This window comes from Hemicordylus capensis, chromosome 9 (genome assembly GCF_027244095.1).
Source record: "Hemicordylus capensis ecotype Gifberg chromosome 9, rHemCap1.1.pri, whole genome shotgun sequence".
In the NCBI taxonomy this organism is placed as follows: Eukaryota; Metazoa; Chordata; class Lepidosauria; order Squamata; family Cordylidae; genus Hemicordylus; species Hemicordylus capensis.
This window is the reverse complement of record NC_069665.1, coordinates 1,243,790-1,260,097: the sequence shown is the minus strand read 5'-3', so window position 1 is coordinate 1,260,097 and position 16,308 is coordinate 1,243,790. Positions and strand designations below refer to the sequence as shown.

The 16,308-nt window shown below is 49.6% G+C and overlaps 1 protein-coding gene across 7 annotated transcripts in view; it reads right to left on the bottom strand.

Annotated features, from left to right (window-relative positions):
- The window catches only part of CNOT1 (CCR4-NOT transcription complex subunit 1), a 93,865-nt gene that overhangs the window by 45,761 nt on the left and 31,796 nt on the right, over window positions 1-16,308 (bottom strand). For 6 of the 7 annotated variants that reach the window (XM_053270866.1, XM_053270863.1, XM_053270860.1 and 3 more), the window contains exons 11-16: window positions 14,872-15,042; window positions 14,110-14,237; window positions 7,270-7,510; window positions 5,176-5,295; window positions 4,082-4,204; window positions 3,756-3,907 (exon numbers count right to left, since the gene is read on the bottom strand). In XM_053270866.1, the coding sequence (XP_053126841.1) occupies window positions 3,756-3,907; window positions 4,082-4,204; window positions 5,176-5,295; window positions 7,270-7,510; window positions 14,110-14,237; window positions 14,872-15,042 (935 nt within the window). The remainder of the gene's footprint in view (window positions 1-3,755; window positions 3,908-4,081; window positions 4,205-5,175; window positions 5,296-7,269; window positions 7,511-14,109; window positions 14,238-14,871; window positions 15,043-16,308) is intronic. The other variant, XM_053270864.1, reaches the window with a different exon arrangement.

Genomic DNA, 16,308 nt, shown 5'->3' with positions numbered 1-16,308 from the left:
TTTGAACAAAAATTTAAGAATGTCCTTTAGTGAAGAGGAGCTGGACTAGGTTGGCCATGGGACTGATCTGGCATGGCTGTTCCTGTGCTGTTACAGAGGCGACAGACACAGACCTTGTTGTGCACCGCCCAGAGCCCTGGAAGGGGTGTAAATGCAACAACTACATAACAAAACAACAATACTGTGGTCTCCCATTCAAATGCATGCAGGGTTGATCCTGCTCTGCAGATAAAAGCACCCTCGCTTGCCCCAATGTAACCAGATTTTCTGGTCATAGAGGCCTGTAATGTAATACATCTGTTAGTGTCCCATACAAGTGTGGCGTAAACACATATCATGGGAGCAGCAGTGTTATGGACATGGTTATAAGGCTGTGACTCTGCCTCTAAGGGAGGAAACTTCTGCAGAAAACGAGGGGGGCCATATAGCTGACCAGAGGAGCAGTTTCCTCCCTCCATTTCCCCTTTACACCCTGGAGGGTATTTGTCAAGATGACCCCAGAGGGCCATGCATGATTGCACCCTCACAAAATGGGTTCTTGGCGAAGGTGCATGAAGGGCCCTCTCAGGTTTGCTAGGACGAGCGGCCTATAAGCCAGCCAGCCGAGCTTAGTGCAAAGAGCTCGTGTGGCAAGGGTTAAAAACTCCACAAGGGAGTTAGGCCTGTGGAGGAGAGAGGGGACCACCACCTAGGAAGGTCTGTGGCCATAGGGAGATGCTTGCTGGCCTTGATCTTATTTATTTATTTGTTTGTTTGTTTTCTATCCCGCTCTTCCTCCAAGGAGCCCAGAGCGGTGTACTAAATACTTGAGTTTCTCTTCACAACAACCCTGTGAAGCAGGCCAAGCTGAGAGAGAAGTGACTGGCCCAGAATCACCCAGCAAGTCTCACGGCTGAATGGGGATTCGCACTTGGGTCTCCCTGGTCCGAGTCCAGCACTCTAACCACTACACCACACGCTCACCAGTTTTGGTGGGCTCTCCAAGCTGAGGCTGCAGTGTCTGGAACAGCTCCCCGCATGTTTGGTTGCAGCAGTCCTGGGCTAGACCCAGGCATTGTGGCTAGCTGCTAGGAACAGAGCTCCTTTGGGAGTTAGGAGTTGCCGCTGTTCCCCGCCAATTACTTGAGCTGCTGGAGGCTGTACTTCTTCCCGTTGGGCCTCCAGCAGTTTGTTTGCTGCCGGTCTGGGTCATGGAGACAAGGATCAGGCACCCAAAGGGGCTAACCGGCTTGTGCTGAGGCCAGGGCTGCGGAGGTGACTGGGCAGGTGGTGAACGGGCCCAAAACCTGGAGAAGGAGCCTCCTTTGGAGTTGCTGCCCCGCAAAGTTTGTGGAGGAAGAATGAAAGCGGGGAGAGACTCTCTGGGCCGCCTTTTGCAGGAAGCTGCTGCAGCATCCCTGCCCCTTTTGTTCCTCCTGGGAGGCTCCCTGCTGCTTTGGCCGATATCTTGAAGATAAGCCTGAAGAGCCCGGAGGGAGGGAGGGAAGGAAGGAAGGAAGGGGGGATCCAGAGGAACGGAGAATCAAGGGCTTCTGTTTAGGCAAGCTGCTAGGCTAGCTGGGGGGATCCACCTTTGAGCTGCCCGCCCCATGGAAAGAGCTCACCGCTTTTGCTTTGTCTGGTTGCCAACGCTGTCGATTTTGGTGGGCTTTTTCTTGCAGGCATTTGTCTCCATGGAGTTGCTGCCATGCAAGGCCTCTTGCCGCCTCCTTCACACCCGCTTCCCTCAGGACTCCACCTGAGTTTGGGGGTGGATGAGCCAGGGGGGTTGATTCGGCTCTCCAGCAGGAAGGAAGGAAGAAGGGCTCTCCAGCCTCTGCCTGCCTCCCCCCCCCCCCCCGATGTCGCCTCACACCTCGCAGACTCACAACCTGGCTGCGACCTCATCCTGCGGCCTGCATGTCGACTTACGCCAAGGCTCGGGCCCGAGGGCAGGAGACTGGCTGCAACCTCATGCTGCGTCCTGCCGGGCGGGCGGCTCTGTGGAAGCCGGCAAGGAGGCCACTGGTGGTGGAGCTCCGGGCCTCCTCGTGTCCCTGGGGAACACGCTCCTCACTCTCCTCGCAGGAACAGACGCATTAGAGGCCTTCCTGTGCGCTCCATACAGTTAGAGAAGTAGGAGGAGAGGGGAAGAAGAGAGAGGATTGAGGGAGCAAAGCAGAGCAAAAGAGAAACAGAGTCAGCCAGGGACGCTCAGATCGGGAGAGAAGAGAAAGTCTGCCTGGAGCAACACAGGACTGTAAGAACTGGGCGGGGTCATCCCCCTCAGGCTCTAGAGGCTTCTATCTTTCAGCTAATTAGCACAGTCCTGCCTTGGAGCGGATGGCGGGGGGGGGGGGGATAACCCATGGAGATGGCCTTGATTGCAGCAACCTGGAGAGCATGACAGAAGCTGACCACTTGCTCAAAGTCCCTTAACAAAAGGCATCCAACAGCAACCCTCTAGAAACACCTTAAGATCTTGACTCCACTTGATGCGTCTCAGGTCACTGAGTGCTTTCTAGGGCAGGAGTCACTGGCAAGCAAAATGTTGCCATTGGTAAATAGCAAAAAGAGCTGCCAAGGTCTTCAGAGGAATGGCTGCTGTTTGTGCTTCTGATGTTGCTGCTGGAGGGGAAGAGAACCCCAACTAGTAACACCAGCAGAAGCTCCGGGAGAGCAGTAGTAGCCGCCAGATAGCAGCAACTGCCTTTACGGGAACAATAAGTTTTCTTTGCCCATCGCAATTCAGAGCAAATAACTGGATGTGGTGGACTAACCAAAACCATCTCTTTCTCCCCCCACCCGCCACAGAATCAGAGGAACCATTTATTACTTTCATGTACAACTACAGGAATGCTGGCATACAAAAGGTGCTTGTGTACTACTGGCAGATATATACCCATGGAGCAGCATATTTGACTAAAAGAAAGCTCAAGAATGGTTGTAAACTGCCCAGAGGCGTAAGTGTGGGGCGGTATAAAAATATGTTAAATAAATAAAGCAAGCAAGCAGAGGCAATTCAGTGCAACCCAACCCATCCACGGGCAGCACAGACAATGAGCATCCAGAGAGACCATCCCGACCTGCAGACATTTAATGCAGCCCTGAAATAAGGAAGGGCTCCAGACAGATTGGAAGGTCTCAGGCTAGGCCTGGACCAGGTACATTTGCTCAGCTAGTGCAATTAATGGAAGAATGAAGAAACAGCAACAAGTTAATCTGAGGCAATGAAAGCTAACCCTCTGGGGTGTAACATCTCTTCAATAGCTCTGGAGCACATTAAACTGAGACCTCAGTCATAATGCCACAAGCAGCCAATAACAAATTTCTAGTGCTCCTGTTTGCAGAGAAGACATGAATTTTGGAACGACTCAGAGGCAAAAGCCAAATAAAACCACCCCCAAATCCTTTTTCAAATCTCAGTGGATTGAATTTATTGAACACTAAGTAATTTAAACCTCAATGATTAGAAACCAACTCTGAAATATAAAAAGAAAAATAAGTATAATAAATTGGTGTTACGCAGGTTTAACACCTTGCCAATGAAATCAATAACACTTAAATATGGCTTGACTGCACCCATGGTTTCTAAGCGCATCTCGACATTTTGAGCTATCCACAAGGGCAATCATGGTTACCCTTGGCTGGCAAGTGGATGCAAAACACTAACAAGCCAGTAATTGGTGACTGAGCCAAGATCTGACCTAGCTCTGTATTTTAACCATGGGCTCCTTGGCAGAGAGAGCCTGTCACAGGAGGTATGCTCTGCTTACCCGGCACACGCTTGCAGGCAAGCCAGCATCGTTGCCAATGTCTCTGGAGGAAGCTGCGCACTTTTGGGCTGGTCCTTCTCTGGGGCAAGGCCTCCCAAGATAGAGGGGCATCTCCTTTTTAAGAAGGTCATACAGGCTTGAATGAAGGGCTCCTGAGGAAGGAAAAACCCAAGGCTCAGTGGGCGGCACTCACTTACCCAATATTTCAAATAGGTACAATTAAATAAAAGAAAATATCGGGTAAGTATTAATTCAACATTTGTTTTCAAAGAATGACCATCACCACCAAAAACGTTGCAAAAGTAATCAAGAAAATCCTGCTTTACCCCATGCTCGCGAATTTTATCTGTAAGCCATTTGTCTAGTTTGAGGTATTCCCGTCGAGAGGCAAGTGCAGCAAGGTCAATAACAAAGGCAAATGGAGTACCATTTAGCAGCATTGACAACGCCTGAAGAGAGAGAAAACTGCTAGTCAAAAGGTCAGGCTATGCTTCTCTTCACCCAGGACCCTCCCAACCCCAGCACCGCTGTACAGATCAGCCTGTTGCCAACATTCTGCTACACTGAGAACACAACAGACAGAAGCCAGGGATATGGCTCCCGGGGTGGGAACATCTCTTCCTGGAAGAGGAGACGATAGGCCCATTCACACGTTATGTTCACTCGTACGAGTGTACAGTATATACAGGTAAAGATCTGTACACAGGTACAGTCATTCACATGTCATGTTGAACACAGGCACAGAAGCATACTTCCCATCGGCATCATGCAAAAGGTCAGGTATGGCACAGAGAGGAAGTGTACTGCTTTGTGTGTGTGTTCAAAATAACATGAGTAACTGTACAGGCATACAGATCTATACATATGCACACTGTATGAATAGGGCTAGTAAGGTCATGCAGCCTGGGGATCCAGCTTGCTTTGGCCAACTATGGACTGGAACCAGCTGGTGATAGATACTTGCTTGAAACAAGCAAATGGTTTTGAGCCCCACCCTAACTAAATTTGTCCTGGTTCTTTTGAAGTTTTAACATGAAAGTTGACCCAGTAAATTGTCAAATAAATGCATCCTTTCTCTACAAAAATGAAAGCCACATATGAAAACACTGACATTTCGAAACTCCTTAGGATCTAATGTGGCCCCCTGTAATATTAATATGATATCAGAAACCAAACACACAACTAGACCAGTTGTTCTGGAGATGAGAACACTTTGCAAATTGCCTAAAACCACAACATTGACCCCTCTTTATACACATGGCCTCTTAACGACCCTTAAGTTCAATTAGCCTTGCAGTACTTTGCTTCCCTATCTTCCCCTCCTCCCCCTCAAAACCCCTCATCATCCTGGCCCACCTCACCAAAATCAGCACTGGCGTTGAAACACTTGGAAAATATCGGAGTGCAAAATCAGACTCACCTTCAAGTCTTGGGCCACATCTAGAATGCGTGACAATTTTGCTTGGTCATACTGTTCCCCTCTCATGTACCATTCTGCCATAGCATGCATGATGAGTTGGCGAATTGAAGGAGACTGACCCTAAGGAAACAGCATCTGCATTTCAGAACATGACAGACTTCAAAAGAGCAGCCTTGGTGGCATGGGCCTGCAGCACTAGTGCTACAGACTCAAACCTAGTTAAAGGCCAATAAAGTCCCACTGGAAGCAGTAAGGTGGAGAGAAGGTTCCCGTTACCCCCACTCCATTCCTCTACTGCTGCTGCTCCTGCACATGGACCTCCTTTCATCTGCAGCAACAGCATCAATGATCTCTTGCTTCCCAGCTGTTCCATTCCATTACTGGAGCTACTGCAGCAGGTGAAAGGAGGATACTTCTAAACCAGGGCTGGGCAAACTGGGCCCTCCAGCTGTTGTTGAACTACAACTCCCCATCATCCCCAACCACAACTGAAGCTGGGAATGATGGAAATTGTAGTTCAACAACAGCTGGAGGGCCCAGTTTGCCCAGCCCTATTCTAAACTCAACTCCTATGTTGGGGTGTAGTGTGTATGTACACATAAACTCTTACAGCGCATGAGCTGCCCTTAAACAGGAAGAGGAAACCAAAGCCAAATCCACAGTTAGCAAAGAGGGACAAGGCAAACGACGTGTGCTATTTCACTTCTGCTTCCCTCTTCTCTCCCCCACCCCAAGCGCATTACTTGGGAGAAAGCTAGGAAAATACTGGGAATCGGTTTTGTTATATAAATCCTCTACACACACATGAAACGAACATGATAGGGATTGATCTGGGGCCACAAGAAGACTTTACCCACTGAAACACACCACTCACCCCCGACCCCACCAGTTGCATTTAGCTGTAATTCTAGAGATTTGCTCCCCCCACCTAGGAAGACACAAGAGAGCTCTACCCCAATAATGATTCAAGCCCACAACCTGTCAAACCAGGCATGCAATTTCCTGGGGCAAACAGCAATCCTCCTCCAGGAGAGCAGTCACCTGGCAAACACACCACAGATACTCTAGTGCTGCACGAAGTTTCCATAGCTGGAAGCTCCGTAGAACACTACAGTGGTCGGGCACATGCACTTCTTCTCAATTCTGTTGGCAGAGAAATGTGCCACCCCCACTTCACTCCAACCTGGATTACCCTGTGGGGGGCATGGCTTCTACCTGTGCCTATCTCAATTTGGTCACATCAATCCAATCACTACAGACCCCAGGCACCGATTCAGGATGTAAGAACAGCCCTGCTGGATCAGACCCAAGGCCTATCTAGTCCAGCATCCTGTCTGACACAGTGGCCCATGAGATGCCTTCAAGAAGCCCATAGGAAAGAGCTGAGAGCATGTCCTCTCTCCTGTTGTTGCTCCCATGTATCTGGTATTCAGAGGTATCCTGCCTCCGAGACTGGAGGTGGCCTATCGCAACCGGACTAGTAGCCATTGATAGACCTGTTCTAGATGAATTTCTCTTAAGCCCCCTTTAAAGCCATCCAAGCTAGTGGCCATCACCACATCCCGTGGTGCACTGTATGAAGAAGTACTTCCTTTTGTCAGTCTTAAATTTCCTGACATTCAGTTTCATCGGATGGCCCCTGGTTCTAGTGTTGTGTGAGAGAGAATTTTTTTCTTCTGACCACTCTCTCTACTCCATGCATATTTTTATACACCTCTATAATGTCTCCCCAGAGTTGCTTCTTTTCCAAACTAAAGAGCCCAAGATGCTGTAACCTTGCCTCATAAGAAAGGTGCTCCAGGTCCCTGATCATCTTGGTTGCCCTCTTCTGCACCTTTTCCAGTTCTACCATATCCTTCTTAAAATATGGTGACTAGAACTGTACGCAATACTCCAAATGTGGCTGCACCATAGATTTGTATAAGGGCATTATAATCCTGGCATTCTTATTTGTGAGAGCAGCATTTGTAAAAGGTCACCTTCTTCTAAGGAGCACAACACATTGTATGAGAATGTAATTCGCAGTGGAGGGGAATGCCCAGGATACCCCAAACTTGGGCTCTTGTCAAGCCCCGTCCTCTGCAAACCTCTTACCTGCCCATGCCAAGCATAATGCAGGATGATGGCAGAGTTGGGGTGGTTGCCAAGAAAAATAGGCATCAGCGTGGAGATGAGTTCATGCCGCAAAGTATGCCAGGAAGTGTTGATCTGCAGTAAGGCTAATACCAGCATATCGGGGCAGTGCTTGATGGGGAAGCTGAAGAGCTGCTTAACCTGCTCATACTGCCCCACCTCTGCCAGCCGCAGCAGAGACTCTATCAAGTCCAGGCTCTTCCTAAGGAAAAGGGAGAGACCCAGGAATGTTAGCTGGCTAACAAGATTCTGATCTGCATCTGTGCTAGACCTGGCTAGGAGGGGTATCCCATGAGGCGGCAACAAGAATTGTAAAGGAGAATATTTAGGAAACCCAGATAAAGGAGGGCCAGAACGGAGCATTGGTGTCCACTTACCGTGAAGGCTCCTTCTTGTTCTTGATGCCAGGGACATCTCTGGGTTATCCTTCCCCATCAGCTCCAAGCAGGACAGAAACTGTGAAAGACATAAACAGATAGTGCCCGCCCACTTGGGGCTGCCAAGGATAACCCCGCCCCAGTTCTCTGTTCGAGCGAGGCAGGATCAACAAATAAACCGGACACGTAACGCTTTAACACAAACAACAAGGAGTAGAAATGTAACGCACAAGAACCTTTTAGTAAGGACAAACGTGGATACGAAAGGTTTCCCCTGACCAACAGGTAGAGACATACCTTCCGTCCAACGGGACCAGGCAGAGCGCACCAACTGGGTGGGACGAGATGTCCCTGGCATCAAGAACAAGAAGGAGCCTTCACGGTAAGTGGACACCAATGCTCCGTTCTCAGTTCTTGATGCCAGGGACATCTCTGGGGACATACCCCAGCTTGGCCCACAGGGAGGGAAGCATATCTGCCTAGTCCCGTGGGAGTACCTGCTGAAGGATCCTTCTGCCCACAGCTGCCTGGACAGTGGCGTGAGTCTCAATCTTATAGTGTTTTGTGAAGGTCGAGGGCGTAGACCATGTTGCCGCTCTGCAAATATCCTGAACCGGAGCGTGTGCTGAAAACGCCGCTGAAGCCGCTGCTGATCTAGTGGAATGTGCCGTGATTCCTGGAGGTGGGTTCTTGCGCATAGAGTGATAAGCCAGTACTATGCAATCTTTAATCCAGCGAGCGATGGTCTTTGCAGAGACAGCGGACCCTCTTCCCTTCACACGAACCTCCACGAACATGGAGTTGGTGTTGCGTAGTTGCGCCGTGCGCTTAATGTAGGTTTTCAAGCATCTACGCACGTCCAGCTTGTGCCAGAGCTTTTCTTGGTCATGCATTGGACGAGGACAAAATGAAGGCAGAAAAACGTCCTGAGATTGGTGAAAGACGGAAGGCACCTTCGTGCGTACGAAAGGATCAGGTATCAGCCTTACCGCTTCCTTTTGGAACACACAGAATGATTTATCGATCGAAAGAGACCTCAACTCCGAAATACGGCGTGCCGACGTGATAGCCACCAGGAAGGCCAATTTCTTGGACAGTATTTCCAGTGGAATGGATGATACTGGTTCGAATGGAGTGTGCTGTAAAGCGGAGAGGAGCAGATGGAGGTCCCATGATAGAAACCTGTGTATTATTGGAGGCAACAGGAGGGTGGCTCCTCTCAGGAAACGTCGCAAGTGTGGATATGAAGATAGAGACTCTTGGGGTCTTCCTGAGATCAGGCCCAGTAACGATGCAGCCTGGCGTTTTAGTGTGTTGGGCTTGAGGCCCTTGTCTAACCCATCTTGAAGGAATTGCAGGAGGTGTTTGATGGAGGCCGACCCCTGAGGAATGGAATGCAGAGAGGACCATTTGAGGAACGCCCGCCAGGTTGTCTGGTATATCCGATTCGTGGAAGGTCGTCTAGATGCCAAAATCGTGTTCATGACCGCCGTGGAATATCCAAACTCCTTTAACAAGCTCCGTTCAGTTTCCAGGCGGTCAGCCTTAACCACGCTGGGTCGGGGTGGTAAACTGGTCCCTGGGATAGCAGGTCTTCTCTTACAGGCAGTTGCCATGGATCCTCTTCTGCCATGAGGACGAGCTCTGAAAACCATGGCCTCCTGGGCCAGTAGGGGGCGATTAGTATGACTCGGGCCCTCAAGAGGCGAATCCTCCTGAGGACCCTGGTCAGCAGAGGAGTCGGGGAGTAGGCGAAGAGCAGCCCCTCGGGCCACGGGCTGGCAAGGGCGTCCACTGATGTCGCTCCCTGAGCGGGGAACCTGGACATGAACTGGCGCACTTTGGAGTTTATCAGAGACGCAAATAAGTCCATGCAGGGCACGCCCATGCGGAGTGTTAGGAGGTGGAAGACCTCTGGGTGAAGACTCCATTCCCCGGGATGAATGTCCTCCCTGCTTAGCCAATCGGCCTTTGTGTTTAGCTCCCCTTTGAGGTGATGAGCTATTATGGAACAAACGTTGGCCTCTGCCCAGTTTAGTAGAAGCATTGCCTCCAGGTGAAGGGAGTATGATCGAGTGGCGATTGATGTGTGCCTTTGCTGTTGTGTTGTCCGTTTTTACTAGGACGTGGCGACCCTGAATTGTCGCTTGGAAGGCGATGAGGACTAACCAGATGGCTCTCAGTTCTCTCCAATTGATACTGTGCGCCTTTTCCGCTGGGTCCCATCAACCCTGGGCCGAAAGGTGGCGACAGTGAGCCCCCCATCCCCTGTCGCTCGCATCCGTCATTACCAAGACTCTTGGTGGGTCGAGGAATTCCTTTCCTGAAAACAAGCTGAGTGGGCTCAACCACCACCTGAGAGCTTGGCGCACCTGTTTCGGAATCCAAAGGTACAGGAGCTTCCTCTTTGCGATGGAGTGCTGATGAGGTAGGAGGAACCATTGCAGAGGTCGAAGATGGAGTCTTGCCCACGGTACGACGTCCAAGGTTGCGACCATGAGACCCAATAGCCTGGAGAGGGACATCAGTCGACTTCTTGACGACATCAGAGCCGACTTGACCTCCCTTGTGATGATCTCGAACCGGTCCCAAGGTAGGTACAGGCGGTCTTCCTCTGTGTTCATCACTACTCCGAGATGTTGTAGGTGGTGTGTTGGTTCCAGATGGCTTTTGTGTCGGTTGATAAGGAATCCGTGAGCCTCCAATTCCTGGAGAGTGACCTGCAGGTCCTGCTGAGCTTCCTGGAGGGTGGGGGCTTTCAGGAGCACATCGTCCAAGTACGCAAACAGTCTGATGCCCCTCATGCGCAGCCTGGCGATCAATGGCGCCAGAACCTTCGTAAAGATCCTGGGGGCTGCTGATAGGCCGAACGGTAAGGCCGCGTATTGGAAATGACTGCCTGCGTATTTGAAGCGTAGGAGGTGCCTGCTGTCGGGGTGGATGGGCACATGAAGATATGCCTCTTTCAGGTCGATGGAAACCAGGAAGTCCATGTGGAGAAGAGTTTCCAATATTGATCTCAACGTTTCCATCCTGAAGTGGTGTTTTTTGACGGACTTGTTGAGAAATTTTAGGTCCAAAACTGCTCTTTTTGTTCCGTCCCTCTTTGGGACGGTGAATAAGATAGAATAAACGCCCCCCCCCCCCTCCTGACAGGGAGGGACTGGTTCTATCGCGCCAATCTCCAGGAGATGCTTGATGGCCAGCATCATGTCTGCGTGTTTAAGGGCGCAGCGAGATCGAGGTGTTGGAATGAACCTGGGGGGAGGAGGAGCATTTAATTCTATCTTGTAGCCCTTTTGAATCACTGACAGGACCCAGGAGTCTGTGACTGAAGACTCCCAGACGTGGGAGAATTCTGACAGGTGGCCCCCCAATCTGATGACTTTGCAGTCATTGTTGTGCTTTTTGCTTGGGCTGTGGGACTTGCTGTCTATACCCGCCCGTGCCCCTGAAAGGGAATCTCTGGTGACCCCAGGTTCCCCTTTGCTGTCTGAAATCTCTGAACCGGCCTCTGAAAGGCCGGGAAGCCCGAAAGGGCTGAAAACTCTGGAACTGTTGATAATTCTTTTTAAAAGGTTGGCGATCCACCTTCCTAGAGGTTGTGGGCATCGTTTTGCATTTGTCAACTGACTCCACTAAAATATCCTTGAGGGCCTCCTCCCCGAATAACTTAGTGGCATCATATGGCACAGCGGTTAGGTTGGACCTAGAAGTATTGTCCACTGCCCAATTCTTCAACCACAGATGGCGTCTGCCAAGGACTAAGGGTGCAGCTACTCTAGCCGAGTATCTAACAGAGTCTAGAGTGGCATCCGCCATAAAGGCTTGTGCCTTTTGAATTTTAACTAGTTGCTGTCTAAGTTTGATGTTGTCAGCAGGGGGGTCGTTTAAAAGGCCATCAATCCACAGTAGGGAAGCCCTAGCTGCCATGGATGCTGCGGCCGCAGCCCTTGTGGCGTGCATTGAATTTTCATGAGTTCGTTTAAATGCTGATTCAGCTTTTTTATCTGCTGGGTCTTTGAGGATGACTTCTCCGTCCCTGGGGACCAAGGAGTTTGACACCAGCTGTACTACAGGGGCATCCGTGGCGGGAGTCTTGAGCAAGTCAGACACCTCAGGCTGGAAAGCATAAAAGCGGTTAGAGATAGCTAAGGGCTTTCTGTTTGCTGCCGGTAATTTCCATTCTTGTTTGACTACATCTGTGAAAAGAGAAGGAAATGGCAGTAAAATTTCTTTAGGGGTGGCCCTGGGGAACACCCAATCCCCCTTTTCATTAGGCGCCTCCTGACTACTTGTCTGCTGGAGACCGATAGTTTTTAAGATTTTATTCATCAGTGGATTAAAATCATCAGGCACGAAGAGCCTTTGAGACACTGCAGATGTGTCATTATCATCTCCGCCTGACCACTCTGCCTCCTCTCTATCCAGGTTTATGGGGTCCTGGGATACAGGCTCTGTGTGATCAGCTTCCTCCCCCTCAGGGATCGTGCTTTTAGGCCTGTTGCTGATGGGGGCTCTAATAGGCCTGGGATTCCGTGGGTTAGGATCCCGATTCCAGGTCTGATAACTCAGAGGAGTGTGCATCGCTGCCCTTGTCCACTAGTTTCTTAGGTTTAAGGTGCTTCGTGTTTTTTTTGGCCTTCCTGGGGGGAGGAGGAGAGCTCTCGCTAGAGGAGTCTGACTCCGTGGGGGAGGAATCCCGTCTCTTCCGTTTTTTGGATTTTCCTGCCTTACGGGGTGGCCTAATCTGATAAATGGTGTCTATAATTGCGTTTTTAAACCAGGCCTGCCATTCTGGGGGGACCTTTTTGGGAATGGACGTGGTCGCGCTATGGCTGGGACCCGGTTCTCCCCCGCCCCCTACCGCTTCGCCCGGTACCTCAACATGCTCCTGCTGTTGCAATGAGGGCCTTGGAAGGGAATTCTCCGGTGCATTCAAAATGGCCGCCGGCTTTTTTCGCGCCATTTTCTCGAGCTCCGTCGCCATTTTGGGTGTCTCCTCACTGCTACTAAGGCCGACTGCCTGCTGGCCTGCTGCACCTTCAGAGGGGCCACGGGGTTCAAATGCGCAAACGGCACCCTCCGATGCCCTCCGGGCCGCTGAAGCGCGAGTCTCGCGGCCCGAGGGCAGGAGACTCGCCACGGACCCGGGAACGATTGGTGCGGGCGGCTCCAAGGCAGCCGTCACCGTCGTCGCAGCTAAATCGCTTACGCGGAGCTTCCCTGTGTCTTCCCTATGCTCCTTTCTGCTCGTGGTTCTCTTTGCTGTGGCCTCCGTTGCTGTGCAGCTGGGGAGTGTTGAATTCTCCCGCCTGCAAGAATGCCCCGGTTCCAGAGAGCAGAGCGGCAAGCTCGGTCGCGCCGGAGCTGGGGCGCCAAAAGGCCTCGAGTGTCCCGGACCAAAACGGTCCTGAATCTTTCCTCTGGGCACCAAAATAATTCTTGCCCTAAGCGGGCTGCCCATGAAATGAGGGTGAAGGGAGGAAGGGGGGGAAGAGGTAAGGGAAATTAAACTAAAGCTCTTTTTTTTTTTTCCCAAATAGGGTACACACACAAGGAAAAGGAGCAAAAACTGACAGAACACAGACAATTAGAAAGGCAAGAAGGACAATAATAGAGAAAAAGGCCAGGAGAGAAGAAAAACTGCTGCTGGAGCTGAAGTGAGGACAGAAAGAACTGAGGCGGGGTTATCCTTGGCAGCCCCAAGTGGGCGGGCACTATCTGTTTATGTCTTTCACAGTTTCTGTCCTTCTTGGAGCTGATGGGGAAGGATAACCCAGAGATGTCCCTGGCATCAAGAACTGAGAAATTAAAAGCAGTGGGCTATGGACCACAGGAGGCGCTCCCACCCCATTGCTGGCTACCCCTTTAGGCCCACAACTGCAAGTTAAGGAACTGTAGCAATCCACTGGTTTTACATTTCTAGCCTATAATGCAACTGAGAAACCTGAAGCATGATGCTTGAAAAAACTAAATGTGGTGACTGAATACCTAAATTAGCCGCCTTTAAATAGCGCTCATATAAGAAAAAGCGCAGAGCTGGAGAGGGCAAAAGGCCACCTTGCCCAATGCCTACCAAAAGAACAAAATTCAGCCTGCATACTCCGGACCACAGCTGTAACTCAGATCAGAAGTCTCCGGGCAGTCTGTCTTAATATACGCGGTTAATGCCACTCTTAATGTGCTCGCTATGCATGCAACCACCACCTAGAGATTAGCAAGCACATTCGTGTCCAGAGTAGCCCTCTGATGAATTAGTCTTCCACCCCACACGGCTGCACACACAAGCAACTGGCAACTCAAAGGTCTTCTTACTGAAGGCTGCCAGAAAAGCAATCCAGGTGTCTCTGCCATAACTACTTTGGCCAATTTCCAGTGCTGTGGAAGTAGCCATATTCTTAAGAAGAAGAATGCCACTTACCACGTGGCGATTTCTCGGTTGTCATCCTCAGGTGGTGCTTTCAAGATATCTGTGGCAACAGCATGACAGGGGTAGTCAGCAAAACAGAAGATCTCGGGGTTAATGAGGGAATACTGGATGAATGAAAGCTGCAATAAAATGACATCATTGGAGGAGTTATTGCAGGCTTCGGCCATGTTCTATTATCTTTGCCTGCTACATCCTAAGCAACCACCTCCCTCCCACTCTGCGATTAGCCCTTTTTCCCAGGTAACTTTTCAAAGCTTTTTGTTACAATCTCCTGCTGCAATAAGGCTATCACCATGGCCCATGCGGGAGGAAAAAGTCTCACATGCATAGAGACCACTACCCCATCCTAATACCTAGAACAAACAAGTCTCCATCCACACACTGTGGTAAAGCTACAGTTTAAATTCAGCAAAGAGCTCAAACCAGCAGTGCCAGCAGTTCCACACACTGATCACTACGACTACAGTAGCTAGCAGCGTTAAAGGATCTTCAAATTAGTTTTCACGTTGCTTCAGATCTTGATCGCCCATACCATATAAACAAGCCTCAAATAAACACATTAACAGAAATCTGAGGGATCAGAGTTCTCAGATTGTTCTACAGAATATCCCAGAGACTAACAGAATTCAAGACTTGTGAACCAAAAGACAGTTTGCTTGCTTGCTTGCTTTTCTTTTAAGGTCAAAGGTATTAAGTCACCACACTTAGTAAACACTACCTTGAATAAGATAATCTCATTAGCTGCATATTTACCTGGCCTTCTGCATGTTTCCAAGGTCTATATATGAGGTCAACGGGGAAGACATCCAGTCCTAGCCCTCTTAGGACACCATACACCACAATCTGCAAGCCCTTGCTGTCACGAATTTGAAATCCAGGATGGTCCAGTTCATAAGTTACTTCCTTGAAGTTCAAACTTGGATTCTGCATAGAGCAAAACAGAGAATGCTGTTTTATGTATAGTTCCCAAGTGCTTTCTCCAACTTTCATGGTAATATCTGAATAGCTGGCGATGCTCCATTGTGCAGGGAAACAGAGAAATGACAGTTGAGGAGGATAGCAAAAAGAGCGGGAAAGAAAGTGTTTTTTTTTTATTTTAAAGTTATTTGTTTGTTTTAAAACTAAGTAAAAACTAAGTAAGAAATAAAGTAAAAGTCCAAGTACAATGAGAAATACCACAAAGAAGTAAGAAAGAGACAAATAAGATTTGCAAGAGCAATACGAACGATCTCTGCCTAGGAGCGACTGCAGGACTAAAAGAACTGGGCGGGGTTGTCCATCCGGGGCTCTTAAGCCTAGTAACTAATTTTGATTAGTCCTGCCTGGGAGCACGTGGACACGATAACCCAATGAGAGATGTCCTCAGCTCCAGGCATCAGAGGATGCTTCTGATGACTGTATTTGCTGCAGTCATGGTGTTGGGTTGAACTTGTTCTAAATAAGATTGCACTCCCTCTGAAAGGGTTCTCTTGGACTCAACATTGCTCCTGGGAGGAGCACCTGTGTACAGCTTCAGCCAGCTGCAACCCCTTCCTTGAAAAGCAGATCTGGCTATCTTCATTCAGGCCTCAATGATGTTGCTTTTGGATCACTGTAACATGCTCCTCATGTGGCTGCCCTTCAAAACTGTTTGGACATCTCAGCTAGTGCAAAATGCAGCTACCAGGTTAGTATATCTGGGGCTGCTCAGGTGGAAGTCACCTCAATACTCAAAAGAACTGCACAGGCTGCCAAATCGTTTCCAGATTCAACTCAAGATGCTTGTTTTGACCTGAACAGATTGGGGCCTAGATACCTGAAGGATTCTCTGCTCTGAAGTGCATCTACCTGTCTTACAAGATCTTTCTGGGGTGAGCAAGGGGAGACTCACTCAGCTGAGGCCTGGTTGTTATGCATGTAGGACAGGGCCTTCTTTTGAAATCAATAGATCTGAAACTAATTTCAAACCTCAGGTTCAGGTCTCAGTTAATTTCAAGCACTTTAGTTAGAACAAACCCAAATCCCTTAGTTCAGACTTCACAACTGATCTCGGTTTGCATCTAACAATAGCTAGCAGTAGTATTCTTCAGGCTCCTGCACATACAGGGAAGTGGGGGAACTATGTGCTTCCAAGGACAGGAGGTGTTGCATGGAATCAAGATTTAACCTTGGTTCCGTGAGACATCTGAACCCACCTTCATACCAAAGCAA